This window comes from Hypomesus transpacificus, chromosome 22 (genome assembly GCF_021917145.1).
Source record: "Hypomesus transpacificus isolate Combined female chromosome 22, fHypTra1, whole genome shotgun sequence".
In the NCBI taxonomy this organism is placed as follows: Eukaryota; Metazoa; Chordata; class Actinopteri; order Osmeriformes; family Osmeridae; genus Hypomesus; species Hypomesus transpacificus.
Window position 1 is genome coordinate 11,683,203 of NC_061081.1, and position 19,315 is coordinate 11,702,517.

Genomic DNA, 19,315 nt, shown 5'->3' on the forward strand with positions numbered 1-19,315 from the left:
ATTAGCAGCAATTAGCTTTGGGCTGCCGGTGAACCGAATCAAGGTATCCCAATATAGCTGCATGCTAACCCCCTGCTGTGCTGTGCTCCTCAGAGCGTCTTCCTGGGCAGTGCCACCTTCTCCCTGGGGGAGCTGGTGACCCACCAACAGCTCACTCTCAACCTGCGGTAAGGACACATCCTGTTTCTCACTGTCAACTTCCTCCTCTCACCTCAACCTCCTCTTTCTCTAACCTTAACCCTCTTTCTCCATCTCCTTAACTTTCTGTCTCCTCTGCAGTGGTTTTTATTGGCCAACAAAGGTTGGTGCTCAAAGTGACTGTCAGGGTTTACTGTGGAACCCAGCTGGTGTGTGTGTGTGTGTGTGTGTGTGAGAGAGTGTGTGTGTGTGTGTGTGTGAGTGAGTGTGTAGTAAAGTGTGTTAGTGTCATTCATAAACCATTTTCCTGTACATTTGGCACAAATGTGTGTAGGTGTGCATGTGTGTGTGTTCAGCTGTAGCTACATGCAGATGAAAGCCTGTCTGTAACCTCGGCTACAGCAGCAGCTGTGAGAAGCAGCTGTGTACTGTCTGACTGGGATTACAAAAGAGATGTTTGTCAAACCTGTTCATGTGTTCTAACGCCTGCAATATCGTTCTGAATCTTTAGACTAACATGGATAGTGACAATGATAGCCACTTGGAATCCTCTCAAGGATTATTGAGTTTCCTACAAAGACTGGAGACTTTCTAGAAAAGTATTTCTTGCTGAGATATACTGATATTACACACATTTAAGAACACATACACCCAGCATGTGGATGGTAGGTTAATAATTAGAACTATTGTGAATCAAGTAAAGTTCAGTAATTTGTTGAAGTTCTTACATTTAGTCTTTTTTTTCTTCTTCACATTTTTTACACACAAGTTCTTCTTCACCTACAGTAGACTTGTGTAGGATTAGTTTTTCTACTTAGATGCACCATTGAACAGCTACCCTGATTCAACATAACCTTTATAGAAAATTGTTGGAGAAACTCCCTCCCTCTCTCCCCCTCCTCCTTCTCTCTCCATCTCTCTCTCCTAAACGAGCAACTCTCCCTGTGACCCAGTTCTGTGGTTTAACATTTTATATATGATGATAATAGCAAACGATAGTTTTGTGTATACACACTGTGTGTACATGTACACACACTGTGTGTCTCAGTTTCCTGACCCAGCCTCAGAACTCTGCTGCATGCTGTCACGTGACCCCCCCTATCCCAGACTGGGTTTTTGTAGTCTTTCTTGCGCACCTGGGGAGGGGAGGGGGGGTATATATTAAAAACACCTTAACTGTTCATGTATGTCAGAATTGCAGAATTGAGCTGTTCCTCTCTGCAGGGACAGCTGTGTGGTCAGTGTGTGTCCTGTAGTTAGAACTAGATTTAAGGCAGACAAGCACACAAACCAGCACTCATGCAGGGGCAGATCTACCGGGGTGGCATGGGGTGGTAACTGCCACCCTAAATATAGCTTTGCCACCCCAATTGGCAGCTTTGAAAACAAAGAAAAGTTGTGGGTCATCGAACATATGCAAGAGCCAATTTTTTATATCCGACTGCAAGCGAATGCAGCACTAAACGACTCCAACCACCCTCCCCACTGCGCTGAGACAAAGGTAAAATCAGGTTTATATTAGAGATTCAACAAACATATTCGTATTCGTACCTCCGTGTCATATTTAGGGAGCGGGGTAAAAGAGTAGAAAGCCTGAATGCAGAAAAACCTAGCAGACATTTGAATACACATCATTTTCAGTGTTTCTTCAATATCTTTGTAAAAAAATCGACTATACAAACTTGTTGCACATTCTTTTACTACTAGCTGACCAAGTTGTCCAACCTTCGGTTTGGTGATACAGTTTAAGATTATAATAATAAAAACACTTTATTTATATAGCACATTTCATCCAAGAATTGCAGCTCAATGTACTTTACATAAAATCAATAAAAACAATAATAATAAAAACTGTAATACAAGTGATAAAAGTAATAAAAATAAATAAATACAAATTAAAATGTAACAAAACAAAATACAAGCTGCAGTCTTTGCGGGAATCAAAACCACATAAGCCGCAGTCTTTGCGGTGTTTCAAGTCCCTCTTAGACTCAACTTGCCTTTGCAATTTCCAAAATATATAACAACCCAGACTAGCCGCAATCTATCTGCGGTCTCTCAAATCCGTTTTGGACTCCAGCTGCCTTTGCAGTTTTCAAAAAATATTACAACCCAGACTAGCTGCAATCTTTCTGCGGTCTCTCAAATCCGTTTTGGACTCCAGCTGCCTTTGCAGTTTCCAAAACATATAACAACCCAGACTAGCCGCACTCTATCTGCGGTCTCTCATCCGTTTTGGACTCCAGCTGCCGTGGCAGTTTCCAAAACATATAACAACCCAGACTAGCCGCAATCTTTCTGCGGTCTCTCAAATCCGTTTTGGACTCCAGCTGCCTTTGCAGTTTCCAAAACGTACAACAACCCAGACTAGCCGCTCTCTACCTGCGGTCTCTCGGATCCGTCTTGGACCCGAGCTGCCTTTGCAGTTTCCGAAACATGTAACAAACCAGACTAGCCGCACTCTATTTGCGGTCTCTCGAATCCGTCTTAGATTGATTAACCAATTAACATTGATTAACATGACTGCAATTAAATCAGCATATATATACTTCTGCCATGGGGATGCCACCCCATGAATATTCTTTAGATCCGTCCCTGGACTCATGAATAAGGAACTAGGACTAATTACAATAAACAAATGAATGTCTGTACTTCTGTTAGTGTTGTTTCTGTTGTAGAGGTGTTGAATAGGGAAGACATGCAGAGTAGTGTTCGGGGAGAGAGCGCTGGAAGTTGTGTGTGTGTGCGTGCGTGTGTGTCCTGGAGGGTGTGTGTGTGTGTGTGTGCTGGAGGGTGTGTGTGTGTGTGTTTGTGCCTCTGTGCCTGTGCCTGTGTGTGTATGGAGGACTTTGCTGTAGGAGTGTTGGTTATCTTTGACTTGCACATGGGCCTGGCTGTAGAGTTGTTACTTCCTGTGTCTTACTTCCTGTGTGTGTAATAATAACATGTTGAAGCAAAACCAGGGAGAAGAGAAGAATTATAATATTCCCCCTACACACACACCCTACACACACATGTACAGTACACGCACACAGGGAAAGTAAAAGTGAGCTAGAAGAGAGTGAGAGGGGTAAATGCTAGTGCTGCTTTGAGATATCGTCAGTTTCACCATCATTACCCAGAATCCCTTTCTGGACTGTTTCCTGTAATCCTGAGGTGCCCCAGGTACAACAGGAAAGAATTTTCCAGCTAGCCAAGACCTGTCTCTCTTGCTGTGTCTCTGGCTAGCTGTCTCTCTGGCTGTGTCTCTGGCTGTCTCTCTGGCTGTCTCTATGGCTGTCTCTGGCTGGCTGTCTCTCTGGTCTATCTCCGGTCTCTCCGATCTCTCTCTGGTCTCTCTTCGGTCTCTCTCCGGTCACTTTCTTGTCTCTCTCTGGTGTCTGATTTCTCTCCGGTCTCTCCGGTCTCTCTCTGGTCTCTCTTCAGTCTCTTTCTTGTCTCTTTCTTGTCTCTCTCTGGTCTCTCTCCGGTCTCTCTCCGGTCGCTCTCCGGTCTCTCTGGTCTCTCTTCTGTCTCTTTCTTGTCTCTCTCTGGTCTCTCTCCGGTCTCTCTCTGGTTCCCCCGTCTCTCTCCGGTCTCTCTCTGGACTCTCTTATCTGTGGTCTCTCTTTGATGTCTCTCAGATCTCTGAGGTTGTTCATCACCATATGGTCTCTGGAGTCTCCAGAGGGGCAGCTGTGTTCAATCTAGACGTAATGTGTTACACACACTCACACATACAGTCAGTCACACACACACACACACACAGTCAGTCACACACACACACACACACAGAGTCAGTTACACCTACAAACCTGGTTGATACTAATGAGTTTGTTAACCTGGTGATGCTGGCGTGGGGACAGCACCAGTGGAATACTAACTATCTTCTGTCGATACTGAAGCCCCCACACACACACACGCTGCTTCAGTGTGCTCACCTTAGTATGGGTGTTAGTGTGTGCATGTGTGATTGTGTGTATGAGAAGGTGAAGCGCACACCTCAAAATATGATAATACACCTACACACACAAACTCACACACACATGCGCGCACACACATAACCATCATGTCTGATTAATCATTTGTAACATTTTAATAATTTGTTTTGAAAAGCCGACACTAAGATGTCCTTGAAGTTGTTCAAGTCCCATTATCTTCCACACACACACACACAAACTCACACGCACACAAACTCACACGCACACAAACTCACACACACACATTATCCCAGGCCTTTGAAGACAAAGACTTTCAAAGAAGAACCATCTGAACAGGACCCTTATAACATGACCTTTCCGAGGTTTCACCCATCAGATCTGGAAGGTTCTAGAAGACAGTGTGATTGTGAGGTCTGGAAGGTTCTTGAATACTGAGATTTGTGTGTGTGGGTGGGTAGTGTGTGTGGAAAAATGTGTGTGTGTGTGGGGGGGGGGGGGGGAGTGTGTGTGTGTCTCACAGACAGAAAGCTTGCCAGTCTAAAAGCAGTCCGACGCAGCCTCCCTGAGGTCAGAGGTGATGAACCTCACGCTCTCCTCGCTCCTCCCGTACTGTTGCCTCAGCAATGCGGCGCAAATTGTAATTGGTTTAGCACAGTCATTCGAGACAGGGGAACGGTGAAACAGTGTCACTTCTCACCGAGTTTAAAATCGATCGGAGCTCAGGGAGGTGTGGAGGAGCAGAGAGGTGTGGAGGAGCAGGGAGGTGTGGAGGAGCAGGGAGGTGTGGAGGAGCAGGGAGGTGTGGAGGAGCAGAGAGGTGTGGAGGAGCAGGGAGGTGTGGAGGAGCAGAGAGGTGTGCAGGAGCAGGGAGGTGCGGAGGAGCAGAGAGGTGTGGAGGAGCAGGGGGGTGTGGAGGAGCAGGGAGGTGTGGAGGAGCAGGGAGGTGTGAAGGAGCAGGGAGGTGTGGAGGAGCAGAGAGGTGTGGAGGAGCAGGGAGGTGTGGAGGAGCAGGGAGGTGTGCAGGAGCAGGGAGGTGCGGAGGAGCAGAGAGGTGTGGAGGAGCAGGGGGGTGTGGAGGAGCAGGGAGGTGTGGAGGAGCAGGGAGGTGTGAAGGAGCAGGGAGGTGTGGAGGAGCAGAGAGGTGTGGAGGAGCAGGGAGGTGTGGAGAAGCAGGGAGGTGTGGAGGAGCAGGGAGGTGTGGAGAAGCAGGGGGGGTACTAGAGTCTGTCTCTGTAGTATAGAGTGAGCAGACAGATTAACCGGCTTCTCATTGGCTCCCAGAACCAGCGACACTTGTCACAACCAGTTGACATCAACCTCAGGTAGCTGTTTGTGTGACTCTGTGTGTGTGTGTGACTCTGTGTGTGTGTGTGTGTGTGGGGGTGACTGTGTGTGTGTGACTGTGTGTGTCTGCTTCTGGAGCACTAACCCATCTGTTTTTGTTAAACCCATCATCGCTGTTTTGCAGCGGGGGAAGGCTTGTGTTGTCAGTGTGATCACACTTTATTAAAGAAACATAATCACGTCTCAGGACTCACTTTCTCTGAGTCATTCTGCTCCCCAGGCTGATACAGAGCAGGGCCACACACACACCCACACACAAACATATATACACACTTACACACACAGACACATTTACACACCTACACAGACACATGTACACACCTACACAGACACATATATAGCAATTGCTGAAACACCGAAGTTGGAGACTTGAAATAAAAACGCGCAAATTAATCTATTGTGTCTACACAACACTGTTTTCAACAGATTGACTACATATCATTTGAAATGATAACATTACTTGTTTCGACTTCTGTTGTTGAAGCAAACTGGATTGACTTAGGTGGGTAGAACGTTGGGCTACACCTTAGCAACCAAACCATATTGTGATTCTACTCGGCTTCAGTTAGCTAACTCTAGATATCTTGCTGGAAAATAACATGACAAAGATCTGGACAAACGTGTATCGTGAATTGTAGATTTACATTACATAGGTTATTTATTTGAATGAAACACAGTCAGGAACATGAATCAACGTTAGCCCCACTGCCAATAAACTAGGCTAAATTATCACACATTCTACCTATGCTCTTGCGTTAGCAAGCTAAACTTGTTTACATGCCTACAGTCTAGGTGTTACTAGTAACATTTACTAGCAATGCTAACGTATCCTGTATCTAGCACCTGCCTTTCTCCAGTTCTTTCAAATAGATTTTCTAGATAGGCGTTAGCAATAAGTCAGACTGCGTTAGCAATAAGTCAGACTGCTGTTAGTTTTCTGGCTATTTTTTCGGAAGCTTCCCTTCTAATGCCGACTACAGCTAGTCTAGCTAGAGTCATTTGATGTGTGTAGAAACGTATTTAGCATTCTACCTGGTATGCTATATACAGGAAACGTTAGCATTGCTAATAACTGTTAGCACAACATCATACTGTCCTTATAGCTTGAGGTTGCAATGAGCATACGGTCGGAACAGCACCTCTTTCCAGGTTCAGCTTCCTAGCAAATCCTGCTTGAAATTGTCCAAGGTTGTCAAAACTGTCTTGGGTGAAATGTTCAGAGCAAATGAATGATTGAGTGTCGAACTTCGCCGGGATCTTCTCATAGACAACAGCAAAACAGCAATTTTGGGGCGTGACAAAGATACAGACCAGAGCCAAAAAGGGCGGTCCCCCGTCTTACGTCACACCGGTGGCTTTGTTGAAAATCTAGCGTTTTACAGCCACATTTTTTCTTTTAAAGATTTGCATAGGAAAGAGGTGTCAATGGACTTTGATATTCACTGTATGTTCATTTTACCCACCGAACTGTCGTTGTTCAACTATGACAAGGTAAAATCGGTTTTGCAATCAATCACCCCTTTAAGGATCCCTCAATATTTTGACTACATAGACAACATCTGTGTCAAAATGTTCGTCTTGGTCCCGATTGCGTTGATTGTAATGGGATTAATGTAGTTTTTGTGGCGAAAAGTGCCTTGTGTGGCAGAAGGGACCTCAGTGCTAGCCTAACGTCACAACTTCAGCACACGTTAGCACAGACGCATAGATACGCCGTTCTAGTAAGACAGACAGCTATATCAGCCAGCCCTCAGCATTAATAAACACAACGAGGGTTCATAACGAACCCTCGTTGTGTTTACCCAATTTGACCCAATGCAAAAACTAATAAAAATAAGGTTATTTTAACCTTCGCAATGTTGGGGTGTGAGACAGCCCAAATGCTTCACTTTGTTTTTGTATGCGGCAAAGTTGTCGCAATACGACAGTGGGTCACAATGAACATAAACACACATACACACACCTATTTACCATTTATGTAACACTATAGTGATTAACAGAATTCTTCTTTACAGCTTGGACTTTTCACACTGTGCAGGGGTGAAGATAAACAAAGAACTGCTCAGAGGTAGAAAGATGTGTGTGTGTGTTGGACTTGTCCATTGACAGCTGTTTCTGCTCTTTAGCATCATGAGTCACCCCAGGGCTTCAAATAAATCTCACCCTATTTACTGAGAGAAGTCTAAATACCGCAGTTTTAACAGATGAATAAGGCAGTTTTAACAGATGAATAAGGCAATTTTAACAGATGAATAAGGCAGTTTTAACAGATGAACTCCCTCCAGCTAATCCCACCTGTCACATGTACGTTGGAAGCTTCTGTCCTTATCTGGGATGATAGAGACGTGAACCACCCAGGAGTCATAATAGGATATTCATAAAGCCAACAATTGTATCCAAGCTCAACACAGAGGGGGGATTTAAACTTGCAATCTGTTGATCTGCTCTGCTCTACCTCTGAATTACACTTATTTCATGGATGGGTTTACAATGCAACCCTTTATATTAATGTTACATAAACTTCCAACTACATAGCGATACCTGTAGTAACAACGCTGTAGTTAAGTATATACATTTACAATTTATCCAAAGCGACTTCCAAGACAGAGATTTACAAAAGTGCATAGGTCAATGATCATAAACAACGAGATAGCCCCAAAACATTGTGGGTAGCCAGAACATGAAGCATACATTGTGAAAAGTTACAATTAAACAACATGAACCTCAAGAAGTGCAAGAGTGTACCTGTAGGTAAGCAAGCAACATTAATATCATTCACAGTGAGTACAAGAAGTTAAATCACTTACAACTAACGAAAAAGAGCAACAAGTTCCTCAATAAGAGTCATTGTTTTCCTGAAGGAAACTAACATCAGGTCCAGCACGTCATTCCTAAGTACCGTTGTATTCCCGGAACAAGTGCGTCTTTAGCCTTTTCTTGAAGGTGGGGAGACAGTCAGTGTCTCTGATGGAGGTGGGAAGCTGGTTCCACCATTGCGAGGCCAGACAGGAGACAGGCGCTCTTGAGAGGTGGGACCACCAGACGGTTGTCAGAAGACGACCGGAGGAGAGACTTGATGTAGTCGGGTGCAGTCCCGTTCACCTTCCATGTAATATTAAAGAAGGTACAATTTCTGCGAAAATTGTGTATGGCGTCAGATTTAAGTCAAAAGTCGAGAGCGCATAGACTTTAAACATTTTTCACTTCGCCCGAGCATAATTTCACTGCGCGAGCAGTTGACCTATGAGAGCGTGCCGGGCGCTTGCGTCGGTTACCGGGGATGTTTCTGATTGGCTGGTAGTTGGCATTTAACTCAGTTACTTGAGACAGCTCTCAACTCGCCTACATTGTAATATGTTAAATGTATATTATTTATATTATTTACATTTCCTTATATTTACAGTGATTTATTGGGGGGGACAAATCCAATTTTTCCCAGCATGGGGGGGTCGTGTCCCCCCTGTCCCCCCCAGGATTTCCGTCTATGCCTGCAAGGTGTGTGAAATCCTTTAGCCAATAAATTACATTTTGCTGAATAATTGAAGGGCTAAACAACAAACGTGCTAATGAAATAATCACCAACACGGAAAGGAATGACACATTGACGAAAGCAATTTCATTTTCCGACCTTGCCATTTATCTGTGCAAGAAGCGCCATCTAGCGATCACGTGTGAGTGACAACATCACTGTCTAATGACTCGGAGGTCATGTGACCTGATATCAGCGCTATGAGGAGGGTTAGCTGCCTCGTGCTTATCCACTCCAGTTCGGTTAATGAATGGCATCGATTGCTCTACAGGATTAACGATCATCATTTGATACCCCTCTTGTGGATTGTTGCTTTAATAATCTATCAGTCCCACCACAATACTATCAGCTCAAATACAAGGAAAACATAGTTTATTAGCTAACTGGTTGGTAGCTAGCTGGCTACCAGCAGGTAGGCTACATCCGGTGCTTTGGAGAACTGGATTATCAACAACAGAAGGGGCACATCCTAGAAGGTTTCATGAACCATTTTGCTCACCTGAGAAGCCGGCTGTGCTCTGTGTTGCTCCTAGCTTCAGACCAGACCGCTAGACCGGTAAATAACTTTTACAGCTGAGCTAGCTACTATTGTGTGATTGCTAGAGCTAACCAGTATGATGGGTGAATTACAGGGTGTTGATATCACCAGGCATGCACGCCTCATCATGCAAAGGCCATATCATCATGCAAACGCCTCACCTTTAGGTGAAACTCACCTTTTTGAAATCAAAATTGGTAACCTACGTGATTCGTGCAAATCTGAGCTTCTTTTTTTGGGGGGTGGGAGGGGGGGGGGGTGTTTTGGCCGTGGCCAACACAGCATTTTACCCTTGCTTTGCAACTTTATAACTGGCTCTGGAACCAATCGTCTCTCCTAATGCCTAAACCTCACAGCCAATCAGGGGCAGAGTGGGGAGATTTGAATCAGGTGTACTGGAGCAGGGAAACATCTCAAACATGCAGGACAGTGGCACCTGAGGACCAAGGATGCCTACTCCTGGTGTAGGTAATCGCACACACTCAGAAAAAAGGGTCTCAGGTTTTGACGTTTGTGTGGAGGAGAGATGGGAGGAACCATAGTTATTGCTGTCATGTGAAAAGCTAATTTCCAATGGATGCCGGCCTGCCTCCATGCCTCTCTGCCTCTCTCCCTGCATGCCTTTCTCACTCCCTGCATGTTTCCTTCATACATATAACAACATCTGTCCTTAGTGCTAGGCAGGCAGGGCAGAACTTCCCTGGCTATATTTAGCTGTCTTGTCCAACTTTATTTAGGTCAAGAATCCACAACTAGACTTCCTCTGTGAGGCTTATGGGGCTGGCAGCTTTAGCCAGCGTTTCAGTGTTAGCTAGTATTGCTGAGTAAGCTAGCGTTTCAGTGTTAGCTAGTATTGCTGAGTAAGCTAGCGTTTCAGTGTTAGCTAGTATTGCTGAGTAAGCTAGCGTTTCAGTGTTAGCTAGTATTGCTGAGTAAGCTAGCGTTGCTGAGTTCGCTGGTGTTGCTGAGTTAGCTGGTGTTGCTGAGTTAGCTGGTGTTGCTGACTTAGCTTGGGTTGCAGTGTTAGCTAGCAGTAGTAACCCCCCCCCCCTTCCCTCACAAGAAGTTGGCAACCCTACTTCCTGTGTGTGTGTGTGAACAATCCCCTGGCCAGGCATGGTGTACAGTAAATGTCCTACAGGACTTGCTTTAGTTGAAAAACAGCCATAAGCTCCAAGCAGACTGTTCCTCCTCTTTTTGATCAGCTCTTTATTCTGTGTAGTTTCAGTCTCCCTGGGCTAAAGCTCCCATTCGGCCTCTTACAGGGGTGAGCTGATGCTGCTCTGCCAAGCTAGTCTAGCTAGCTGTTGGGGTCGTTTCTCTGTAGGGGCACAAAGACTCCCTTTCTCTCCCTCTCTTTCTATCTCTCTCTGTCTATCTCTCTCTTTCTCTCTTCCTCTCTCCTTCTGTCACTATTTCTCTCAATTCACTCATTCTGTGTGTCTGTCTGTGGCAGAAAGAGGACACCCATTTCACTTTCCTTTCTTAACCGAGTTTGTTATTTCCTGTTTCATTTCCTGTTTGATCTGCAAGCCGTCTCAAACTTCCTGCTGTATCACACTGTGGCCTCTCTGCTCTGCCTGTCACACATACAGCCTTCAGCTGTAGGGGGTATGGAGTAGGGGGTATAGGGGTATGAGACAGGGGGAGGGGGTATGGGGGTATGGAGGGTTAGGGGGTATAGGGGTATAGGACAGGGGGTAGGGGGTATGGGGTATAGGGCTGTATGGGGGTTAGGGGGTATAGGGGGTATAGGGGTATAGGACAAGGGGTAGGGGGTATGGGGTATAGGGCTGTATGGGGGTATGGGGGGTTAGGGGGAATAAGGGTATGAGACAGGGGGTATAGGGGTATGAGACAGGGGGTATGGGGTATAGGGCTGTGTGGAGGGTTAGGGGGTATAGGGGTATAGGACAGGGGGTAGGGGGTATAGGGCTGTATGGGGGTATGGGGGGTTAGGGGGAATAGGGGTATAGGACAGGGGGTATAGGGCTGTATGGGGGTATGGGGGGTTAGGGGGAATAGGGGTATAGGACAGGGGGTATAGGGCTGTATGGGGGTATGGAGGGTTAGGGGGTATAGGGGTATAGGACAGGGGGTAGGGGGTATGGGGTATAGGGCTGTATGGGGGTACGGGGGGTTAGGGGAAATAGGGGTATAGGACAGGGGGTATAGGGCTGTATGGGGGTATGGAGGGTTAGGGGGTATAGGGGTATAGGACAGGGGGTATAGGGCTGTATGGGGGTATGGAGGGTTAGGGGGTTAGCAGATTTGTGTCTAGTGATTGGACTCGAGCGGTCGTCCGAGAGGATCCATATGAGACTGGCTCCTTTATCAGGCAGACTGACTCCCTGATCAGGCAGACTGACTCCCTGATCAGGCAGACTGATTCCTGATCAGGCAGACTGATTCCTGATCAGGCAGACTGATTCCTGATCAGGCAGACTGGCTCCTTGATCAGGCAGACTGACTCCCTGATCAGGCAGACTGGCTCCTTGATCAGGCAGACTGACTCCCTGATCAGGCAGACTGACTCCCTGATCAGGCAGACTGATTCCTTGATCAGGCAGACTGGACCCTGTGACATTAGGAAGAAAACTTAAACAGAAACTCATGTTTTTTTATTTATTTAATGTAATTTTGAGTACATTGTCAGGTTTAAACGCGATGCCTTTCATTCCCAGCAGCTGAAATCTTAGATGACACAGGTAAAGTAGTAAGCATTGATTCCCTCTGGCGGTCTCTTTCCCTTGCTCTTCTTGTGCTTACTCTCATCACAGTTATGGATGGGAAGTGCTTCTGGTGGAAGGGAGAAGCAGGTATTTCTGAGAGGAAGAAATGCAGGTATTCTGCTGTGCCATATTTAACACACCTAAAACCTGTTCACCGCCACTTTGATCTGGGGACCTGGGCTGTTCCGGATGTCAGATGGAGGGAGAGGAACATCCATGTTTCTCACAAGCACACACCTCCCTCTGTGTGTTACGTCTTTAAAACACTCCCTCCAGATATGTGCTATGTGTTTGATACACAGAGGGAAGTCCTCCCCCTTGAAACTCAAAGCACTTCCTTTTGATAACTAATTGTTTCTTAAATCATGCCAAATTCACGACGGGCGCTTTGAGCACATTATATTTGTCACTTTCACAAAGCGCCCTGATTAAGTGTTGTCATACAGGGCCGCCGGCCAATTAGATTTGAGGAGGAACAGGCGAAAAGAAATGAGGGAGGGTGGGAGGGGAAGAGATGGAGGGGGAGGGATAGAGAGATGGTGGGGGAGGGAGAGAGAAATGGAGGGGGTGGGAGAGGGGGAGGGATAGAGAGATGGAGGGGGAGGGATAGAGAGATGGAGGGTGAGGGAGAGGGGGAGGAGAGGAGAGAGAGAGAGATGCAGGGGGAGGGATAGAGAGATGGAGGGATATTTCTTTTTCTCAGAGAAAAAAAAGGTTGACTGTTCACACACAACAGGCCTGATGACACACAAACTAAACTAACTTTGCCTGAAGGACACGTGTAAGTTTGTGTGGTGTATTCAGCATGTGTGTGTGTGTTTGTAGTGTATTCAGTGTGTGTGTGTGTGTGTGTGTGTCTGAACAGGAATCCAGATTGTAGGACAGAGCTGTATGTGAATTCCTCCATGTGTGCAGTCACACATCTAGTCCTGAAAGATATGAGTGAATTACCTGGCAGCACATGGAAGCCCTGTCTGCTTGAAGAAGGACATTCCATTAGCAGACGAAGAGGAAAGCAATCCTAGGAGTAGGTGTTTGTAACTGTGGATCCTCCAGGGGTTGAAGACTGAATAGCCAGGTTAAATGCAAGGATGTTAATCTTTTTATCCTCCATCACAATCCCTCTGAGACTGGTCGCTCAAAGTCAGGGTGACATTCTCTCTCTCTCTCTCTCTCTCTCTCTCTCTCTCTCTCTCTCTCTCTCTCTCTCTCTCTCTCTCTCTCTCTCCCTCCCTCTCTCCACCCCTTTCTTCATCACTCCACCCTTCTTTTCCTCTTTACACACCCCTCTTCATCCCTCCACCCCTCTCTCCCTCTCCACACCCCCCTCTCCCTCTCTCAGTAGAGTCAGTCTCCCAGGAGAGGTTTTGACTGGTACTGCTCCATCCCATAATGATCTGGTTGCTGAGAGAGTTCAGGTGTGTCTGGAGAAGGGCGACGCCCAGCTCTCTTCCTGTGAGTGTGAAAGATTTCCCATCATCCCCACAGCAAGCCCCTCCCCCAGTCTGGAAAACAGCTGATAGGACCAGCTAGTGTGTGTTGTCAGGGTGTTGTCAGGGTCATTGCACATTTGATCACTTCCAACCCTCCTCTCCTGTACTCCATCCTGTTCACTCACACACACACACACACACTCACAAACACACACACTAAAGCCTGGTTCATGCTTCTGCGGGTTTGCTTCTTAATGTCACTCAGAGACGTGCTCAGCATTTAGAGTTGTGTGGCCTTCTTGTCTAGCCTCTGAATTTGTTCGCACTATGCAGCGCAAACGCGCAAAATGGTGGTTTGTTTGCTTGTAGCGCAGGAGCTAGCAACCGGGGCCCCCTCTCTCCTCCTGTCCTCCTCGTCCTCCTCTGGGCGATGGCCCATCCTTCTCCTCCCCCTCCTCCTCTTCAGGCGATGACCCTGCCTCCTCCTCCTCCTCTTCAGACGATGGCCCATCCTTCTCCTCCCCCTCCTCCTCCTCTGGGCGATGGCCCATCCTCCTCCCCCCCCTCCTCCTGTTCAGACGATGGTCCGGCTGCCTCCTCCCCCCCCTCCTCCTCTTCAGACGATGGCCCCGCCTCCTCCTCCCCCTCCTCCTCTTCAGACGATGGCCCCGCCTCCCCCTCTTCCTCTTCAGGCGATGGCCCCGCCTCCCCCTCCTCCTCTTCAGGCGATGGCCCCGCCTCCTCCTCCCCCTCCTACTCTTCAGGCGATGGCCCCGCCTCCTCCTCCCCCTCCTCCTCTGGCTATGAGGAAAGATGGAACTTTCTCTTGCGTCCGAGAGAACCAGTGAGAAGCTGAGTTGGAAGAACGTATTTGTTTAACTAGAAACAGAGACAGAAGAGTGACCAGGTTTGTGAACATGTCTAACCCTAACTCTCTCCAGCAGATAAGAGTGAACACTGTGCTTGTTCGGCAGATGCGAACATGGACAAAGAGATGCATTTCAAATTTAGCCGGAAATCTAGTCATCCTCTTTCTCTCTTTACCTATCACTCTCTCTCTTTACCTGACTCCCACTACAGGAGTAGGAGAGGAGGAAAGAACAGTCACAACCACAGTGGTGGTGACTGTTCTTTCCTCCTCTCCTCCTCCCACTCTCCCCCCAGGTCGTCCGATGGTGTGTCTGTGGCAGGGGCGGTGGTGGTGACTCTTCTCCCACTCTTCCCCCAGGTCGTCCGATGGTGTGTCTGTGGCAGGGGCGGTGGTGGTGACTCTTCTCCCACTCTCCCCCCAGGTCGTCCGATGGTGTGTCTGTGGCAGGGGCGGTGGTGGTGACCCATCTGAAGATGGGAGAGATGGAGGAGGGAGACATGGAACACATCACTGGTGACATAAAGGGGCAGAAGGTAAGGAGGGGGGAGAGGGAGGGATTGGAGGAAAGATGAAGGAAAGCAAGGGATGGAGTTGGTTAAGTGTCCTGTACAGCATCGCTAAACCCCTGACAGAAAGGGAGGAGGGAAAGGGTAGAGGGAGAGGGGGGGGGGGAAGTAGGCTGAACTACAGAGAATGTGAGAGAAGGTATTAAAGGGTGAGAATGTGTGTGTGTCAGTGAGTGGAAGATAGAAAGAGAGAGACGGAGACAGAGAGTCTCTCTGGTTCAGATAGCTAAGCTAATGCTGACAGGATTATTCTGTCACTGTTCAAGTGACCCAGTAAGATTCATCAAGCCTCCCAAGCCCTTACAGGCTCTGTGTGTGTGTGTGCGCGCACCTGTGTTGTAGGAGAGACTTAAAGAATTAGCTGTAGTGTGTCAGTGTGCCTCAATCTCCTCCTTTTTTGTCTCTCTCTCTCTCTCTCCCTCCTCCCTCCCTCTCTATCCCCTTCTCTCTCTCATCTCTCTCTCTGTCTCCATCTCTCTCTTCCCTCCCTCCCTGTCTCTCTGTCTCTCTGTCTCTCTCTCTTCCCTCTCTCTCTACCCTCCATCTCTCGGAGGGACAGTTTAAGCTTATCTTAACTGCCTGGTTGGTCTGAATGTCAGATCTCTCCAGTAGGCTCCGCCCACATCCTGCCTCCTGTAAATCCCTTCTGACAGACTCACCTCCTCTGAGAGATAGAGGGTAGGAGAGGCAGAGAGAGACTCTACCTCCTCTGAGAGATAGAGGGGAGAGGGAGAGAGAGAGAGAGAGAGAGAGAGAGAGAGAGACAGACAGACAGACAGACAGACAGACAGACAGACAGACAGACAGACAGACAGACAGACAGACAGACAGACAGACAGACAGAAAGAGAGAGAGACGGACAGAAACACAGAGACAGACAGAAACACAGAGACAGACAGATAGATAGACAGACAGACAGACAGAGAGACAGACAGACAGACAGACAGACAGACAGACAGACAGAAACACAGAGACAGTCAGAAACACAGAGAAAGACAGAAACAGAGACAGACAGACAGACAGAGAGAGAGAGAGAGCACAGATGTCTTGAGAATGCTGGTGAATTCCGGACTATCCCGTCGTCCTCCACATGGGGTGTCTTCACACCAGGAATAAAGTAGTACGTACTCTGCCCCCCCCTGCCTCCCCTGCCTCTCCTGCCTCCCCTGCCTCCCTCGTCTGGGTGACTCACCAAACTGCTGTCTGGTTCAGATGCTGTTTGTGTCGTCCACAGAGAACAACATGCTACATGCTAAACACATTGTTCTGGTTCCACTGTAGAAGCAGCTATGTGTGTTTGCCTGCATACTGTGTAAGAGAGAGTCCATCTTCTTGCTCTCTGACAGGAACAGTGGAGGTGTTCACAGTCTGGAGGCACCACATCTCAGATAGCAACTGTTCTTTTAATAGCTCCCCCCCCTTCCCACAGTGCACCTTGGTGTGTGAGTCTGCATCTCACGGAACGTCCAACGACAAAGACAGTGGCCCTCTGACTGGTCCTGGTGAGTGATGCCTCACACACACCCTCACACACTCACCTACACACACACACACACTCACCCACACACACACACACACACACACACACACTCTACAGCAGCAGAGTTAGTTGGTGTCTGGTCTCTACATCAGCAGAGTTAGTGGGTGTCTGGTCTCTACAGCAGCAGGGTTAGTGGGTGCCTGGTCTCTACAGCAGCAGAGTTAGTGTCGACTCGCTCTTGTGTGCTCTAGCGTGCAAGATACCCTCTCCTCTTCTCCTCCCCTCACCTCACATCTCCTCCTCTCTCCTCTCTCCTCCTCCCCTCACCTCACTTCTCCTCCTCTCTCCTCCTCCCCTCTCCTCCTCCCCTCTCCTCCTCTCTCCTTTCTCTCTGTATTCTCGGCTCCCTCTCGTCTCTACACTGCTGAGTGCTTAGTTTTCCAGTCTGTGTCTGAACTTCTCAACTTTTTACACTTTCAACAGTTAAAGAGTTGTGTGTGGATACAGTGTGGTGCTGTAAGCCAGCTCAGAGCTCACACAGTCACAGTTTATAATCGAAATTGTATTCAAGCTTTATTCGTACCTCCCAGCTCGGTCGCTCCTGACATCCAGCACGTTCCAGACCACCGCCGCTTGTAAGACTTGCCCCTGACATATTATTGTCCAATTAAAACTTTGCGCTCCCCCGAAGCCGTTCTCCTGGCCGGTGGCCGCTCCCGAGGACGCCACTTAACTTCCTAAACGCTCCGTTGCCTTCCGGCAGGCGCAGTCTGTCACCGTGCCGACACTCTTAGAGACGGGCGACTTTAAGGGTCGTATTTGTAGCGTTGAGATAAAGAGTACGTCTGCTTGAGGATGGTGCGGAATGGAGGAGAAGGGGGGGGGGGGGGGGGAGGAGCGGAGGAGGAAAGGGGAGAGAAGTGCGAGGGGAAGGACAGGAGCAGTGCGAAGGAGGAGGAGAAGGGAAGAGGAAAGGATGGGAGGAGGGAGAGAGGAGGGGACAGAAGGAGGGAGGAGGAGGGGGAGAAGGGAGAGAGGACAGGATGGTAGGAGGGAGGGGAGAGAAGAGGGCAGAGGAGAGGTAAATGGCTCCAGTCATGCTTGTGACTTCAGCCTGACGTTCAATCTTAGAGGTTAGGGTTACACATCAGAGTACTTCTGAGATGCAGTTCTCTCTCTGAACGTATATTTATATTTATTCATGTTAGTTTTTCAGAATGCTGTGTCTCTACGTTATTATTTTCATTACTGATAGACTTCCCTCTGAAGAAGAGAGGCAGAGAGTGGAGGAAGGTTCTGCGTCGGCCAGTCCCACCCTGCTGGCTCGCTGATAAGAGAATGAAGCCAGTTCCTCCAGCTCCCTGCCTGCAGCCGTCAGCTGCTCTGAGGTTCTAGGTCTGAATGGCTTTAAGGAGAGAGGTGGAGGAGGGAGGAGAGAGGTGGAGGAGGGAGGAGAGAGGTGGAGGAGGGAGGAGAGAGGTGGAGGAGGGAGGAAGTGAGGGGGATGTAGTTTGGAAGTAAAATGCAGTTGATAAGTTTCACCCCTGCTGCTAGTTCATAAACAAGCAATTAAACCAGATCCGCACAAGGTCATAGTAAGGTCCATCTTTAATGGAACTTTTTGCTGTTTCAAAGTTTTGGGTGTTAATTGAGGAGGACAGAGGGAGCAATGGCAGAGGAGAGAGAGAAAAGTGGAGGAGAGAGAGAGGGGGGAAGGTAACAGTGGGGTGGAAAGAAAAAGAGAGAGGGTGAAGAAGGAGTGAAGGTTGCTTGGAAGATGAGAAACACCTTATCTATCACAGACATGGTTATTGATTATAGAATTTCATTTTCTCGGGTGCAGCTGGAGATCTGAGTGTTGGAGCTGTGCGGGGGGGGGGAGGGGGGGGGGGCTTGTGTCCTTGAGGGGAGTTGGGTGTCAAAGTTTGTATAGATCGTCGGCCAACCATCTTGTGTTGCTGTGAAACCTGCCGGCCTCCAGAGACAAGTCTTAACAGGATCCATGTGTCCTGGCTGCTAACACAGTATTGTTTTGTTTTTTACGCCTCATTTCTTATTAATCTTCTTCCCCTTTTGTGTTCTTCTATTTTGTCCTCTTCTCCTCCCTCTCCTCCTCTCCCATCCTTTCCTCCCTCTCCTCCCTCTCCTCCTCTCCCCTCCTCTCCTTCCTCTCCTCCTCCCCTCCTCTCCCCTCCACAGTGTTTAAGAACCCTGTCTGCAGAGTGTACAGGTTCCAGACTGTGGACAGCAGGTGGATGCTGGTGAGGGAGCAAATGGAGGAGTGCACTCTGTCCTTCAGCATCCCCAAGCAGCTTCTCTCTCTCTGCATCCAGGAGGACACGAGGAGGTGAGCTAATGCTAACCTGACCCTTACTCACACATGCTAACCTGACCTCACTCACACATGCTAACCTGACCCTCAAACACACATGCTAACCTGACCCTCAAACACACATGCTAACGCTAACCTGAACCTCACTCACACATGCTAACCTGACCCTCAAACACACATGCTAATGCTAACTTGACCCTTACTCACACACACACACACACACATGCTAACGCTAACCTGACCCTCACTCACACACACGCTAACAAGCTAACGCTATTTTCTAGGAGTGGGAATCTTTTGGTACCTCACGATTCAATTAGAATCGATTCGTGGGGTCACAAATCAATTAAAAATGGATTCACGATTTTTTGCGATTTGTAATCCCCCCCAAAAAATCGATGTGAATTGCTAGGAGACTGAATCGCGATTCAA

General features: G+C 48.0%; 1 protein-coding gene across 1 annotated transcript in view; it reads left to right on the forward strand.

Moving 5' to 3' along the window:
• The window catches only part of inpp4b (inositol polyphosphate-4-phosphatase type II B), a 70,181-nt gene that overhangs the window by 17,094 nt on the left and 33,772 nt on the right, over nucleotides 1-19,315 (forward strand). Inside the window, exons 3-6 of the mRNA XM_047045334.1 lie at nucleotides 94-167; nucleotides 14,927-15,038; nucleotides 16,501-16,573; nucleotides 18,751-18,898. Coding sequence (XP_046901290.1) covers nucleotides 94-167; nucleotides 14,927-15,038; nucleotides 16,501-16,573; nucleotides 18,751-18,898 — 407 coding nt within the window. The remainder of the gene's footprint in view (nucleotides 1-93; nucleotides 168-14,926; nucleotides 15,039-16,500; nucleotides 16,574-18,750; nucleotides 18,899-19,315) is intronic.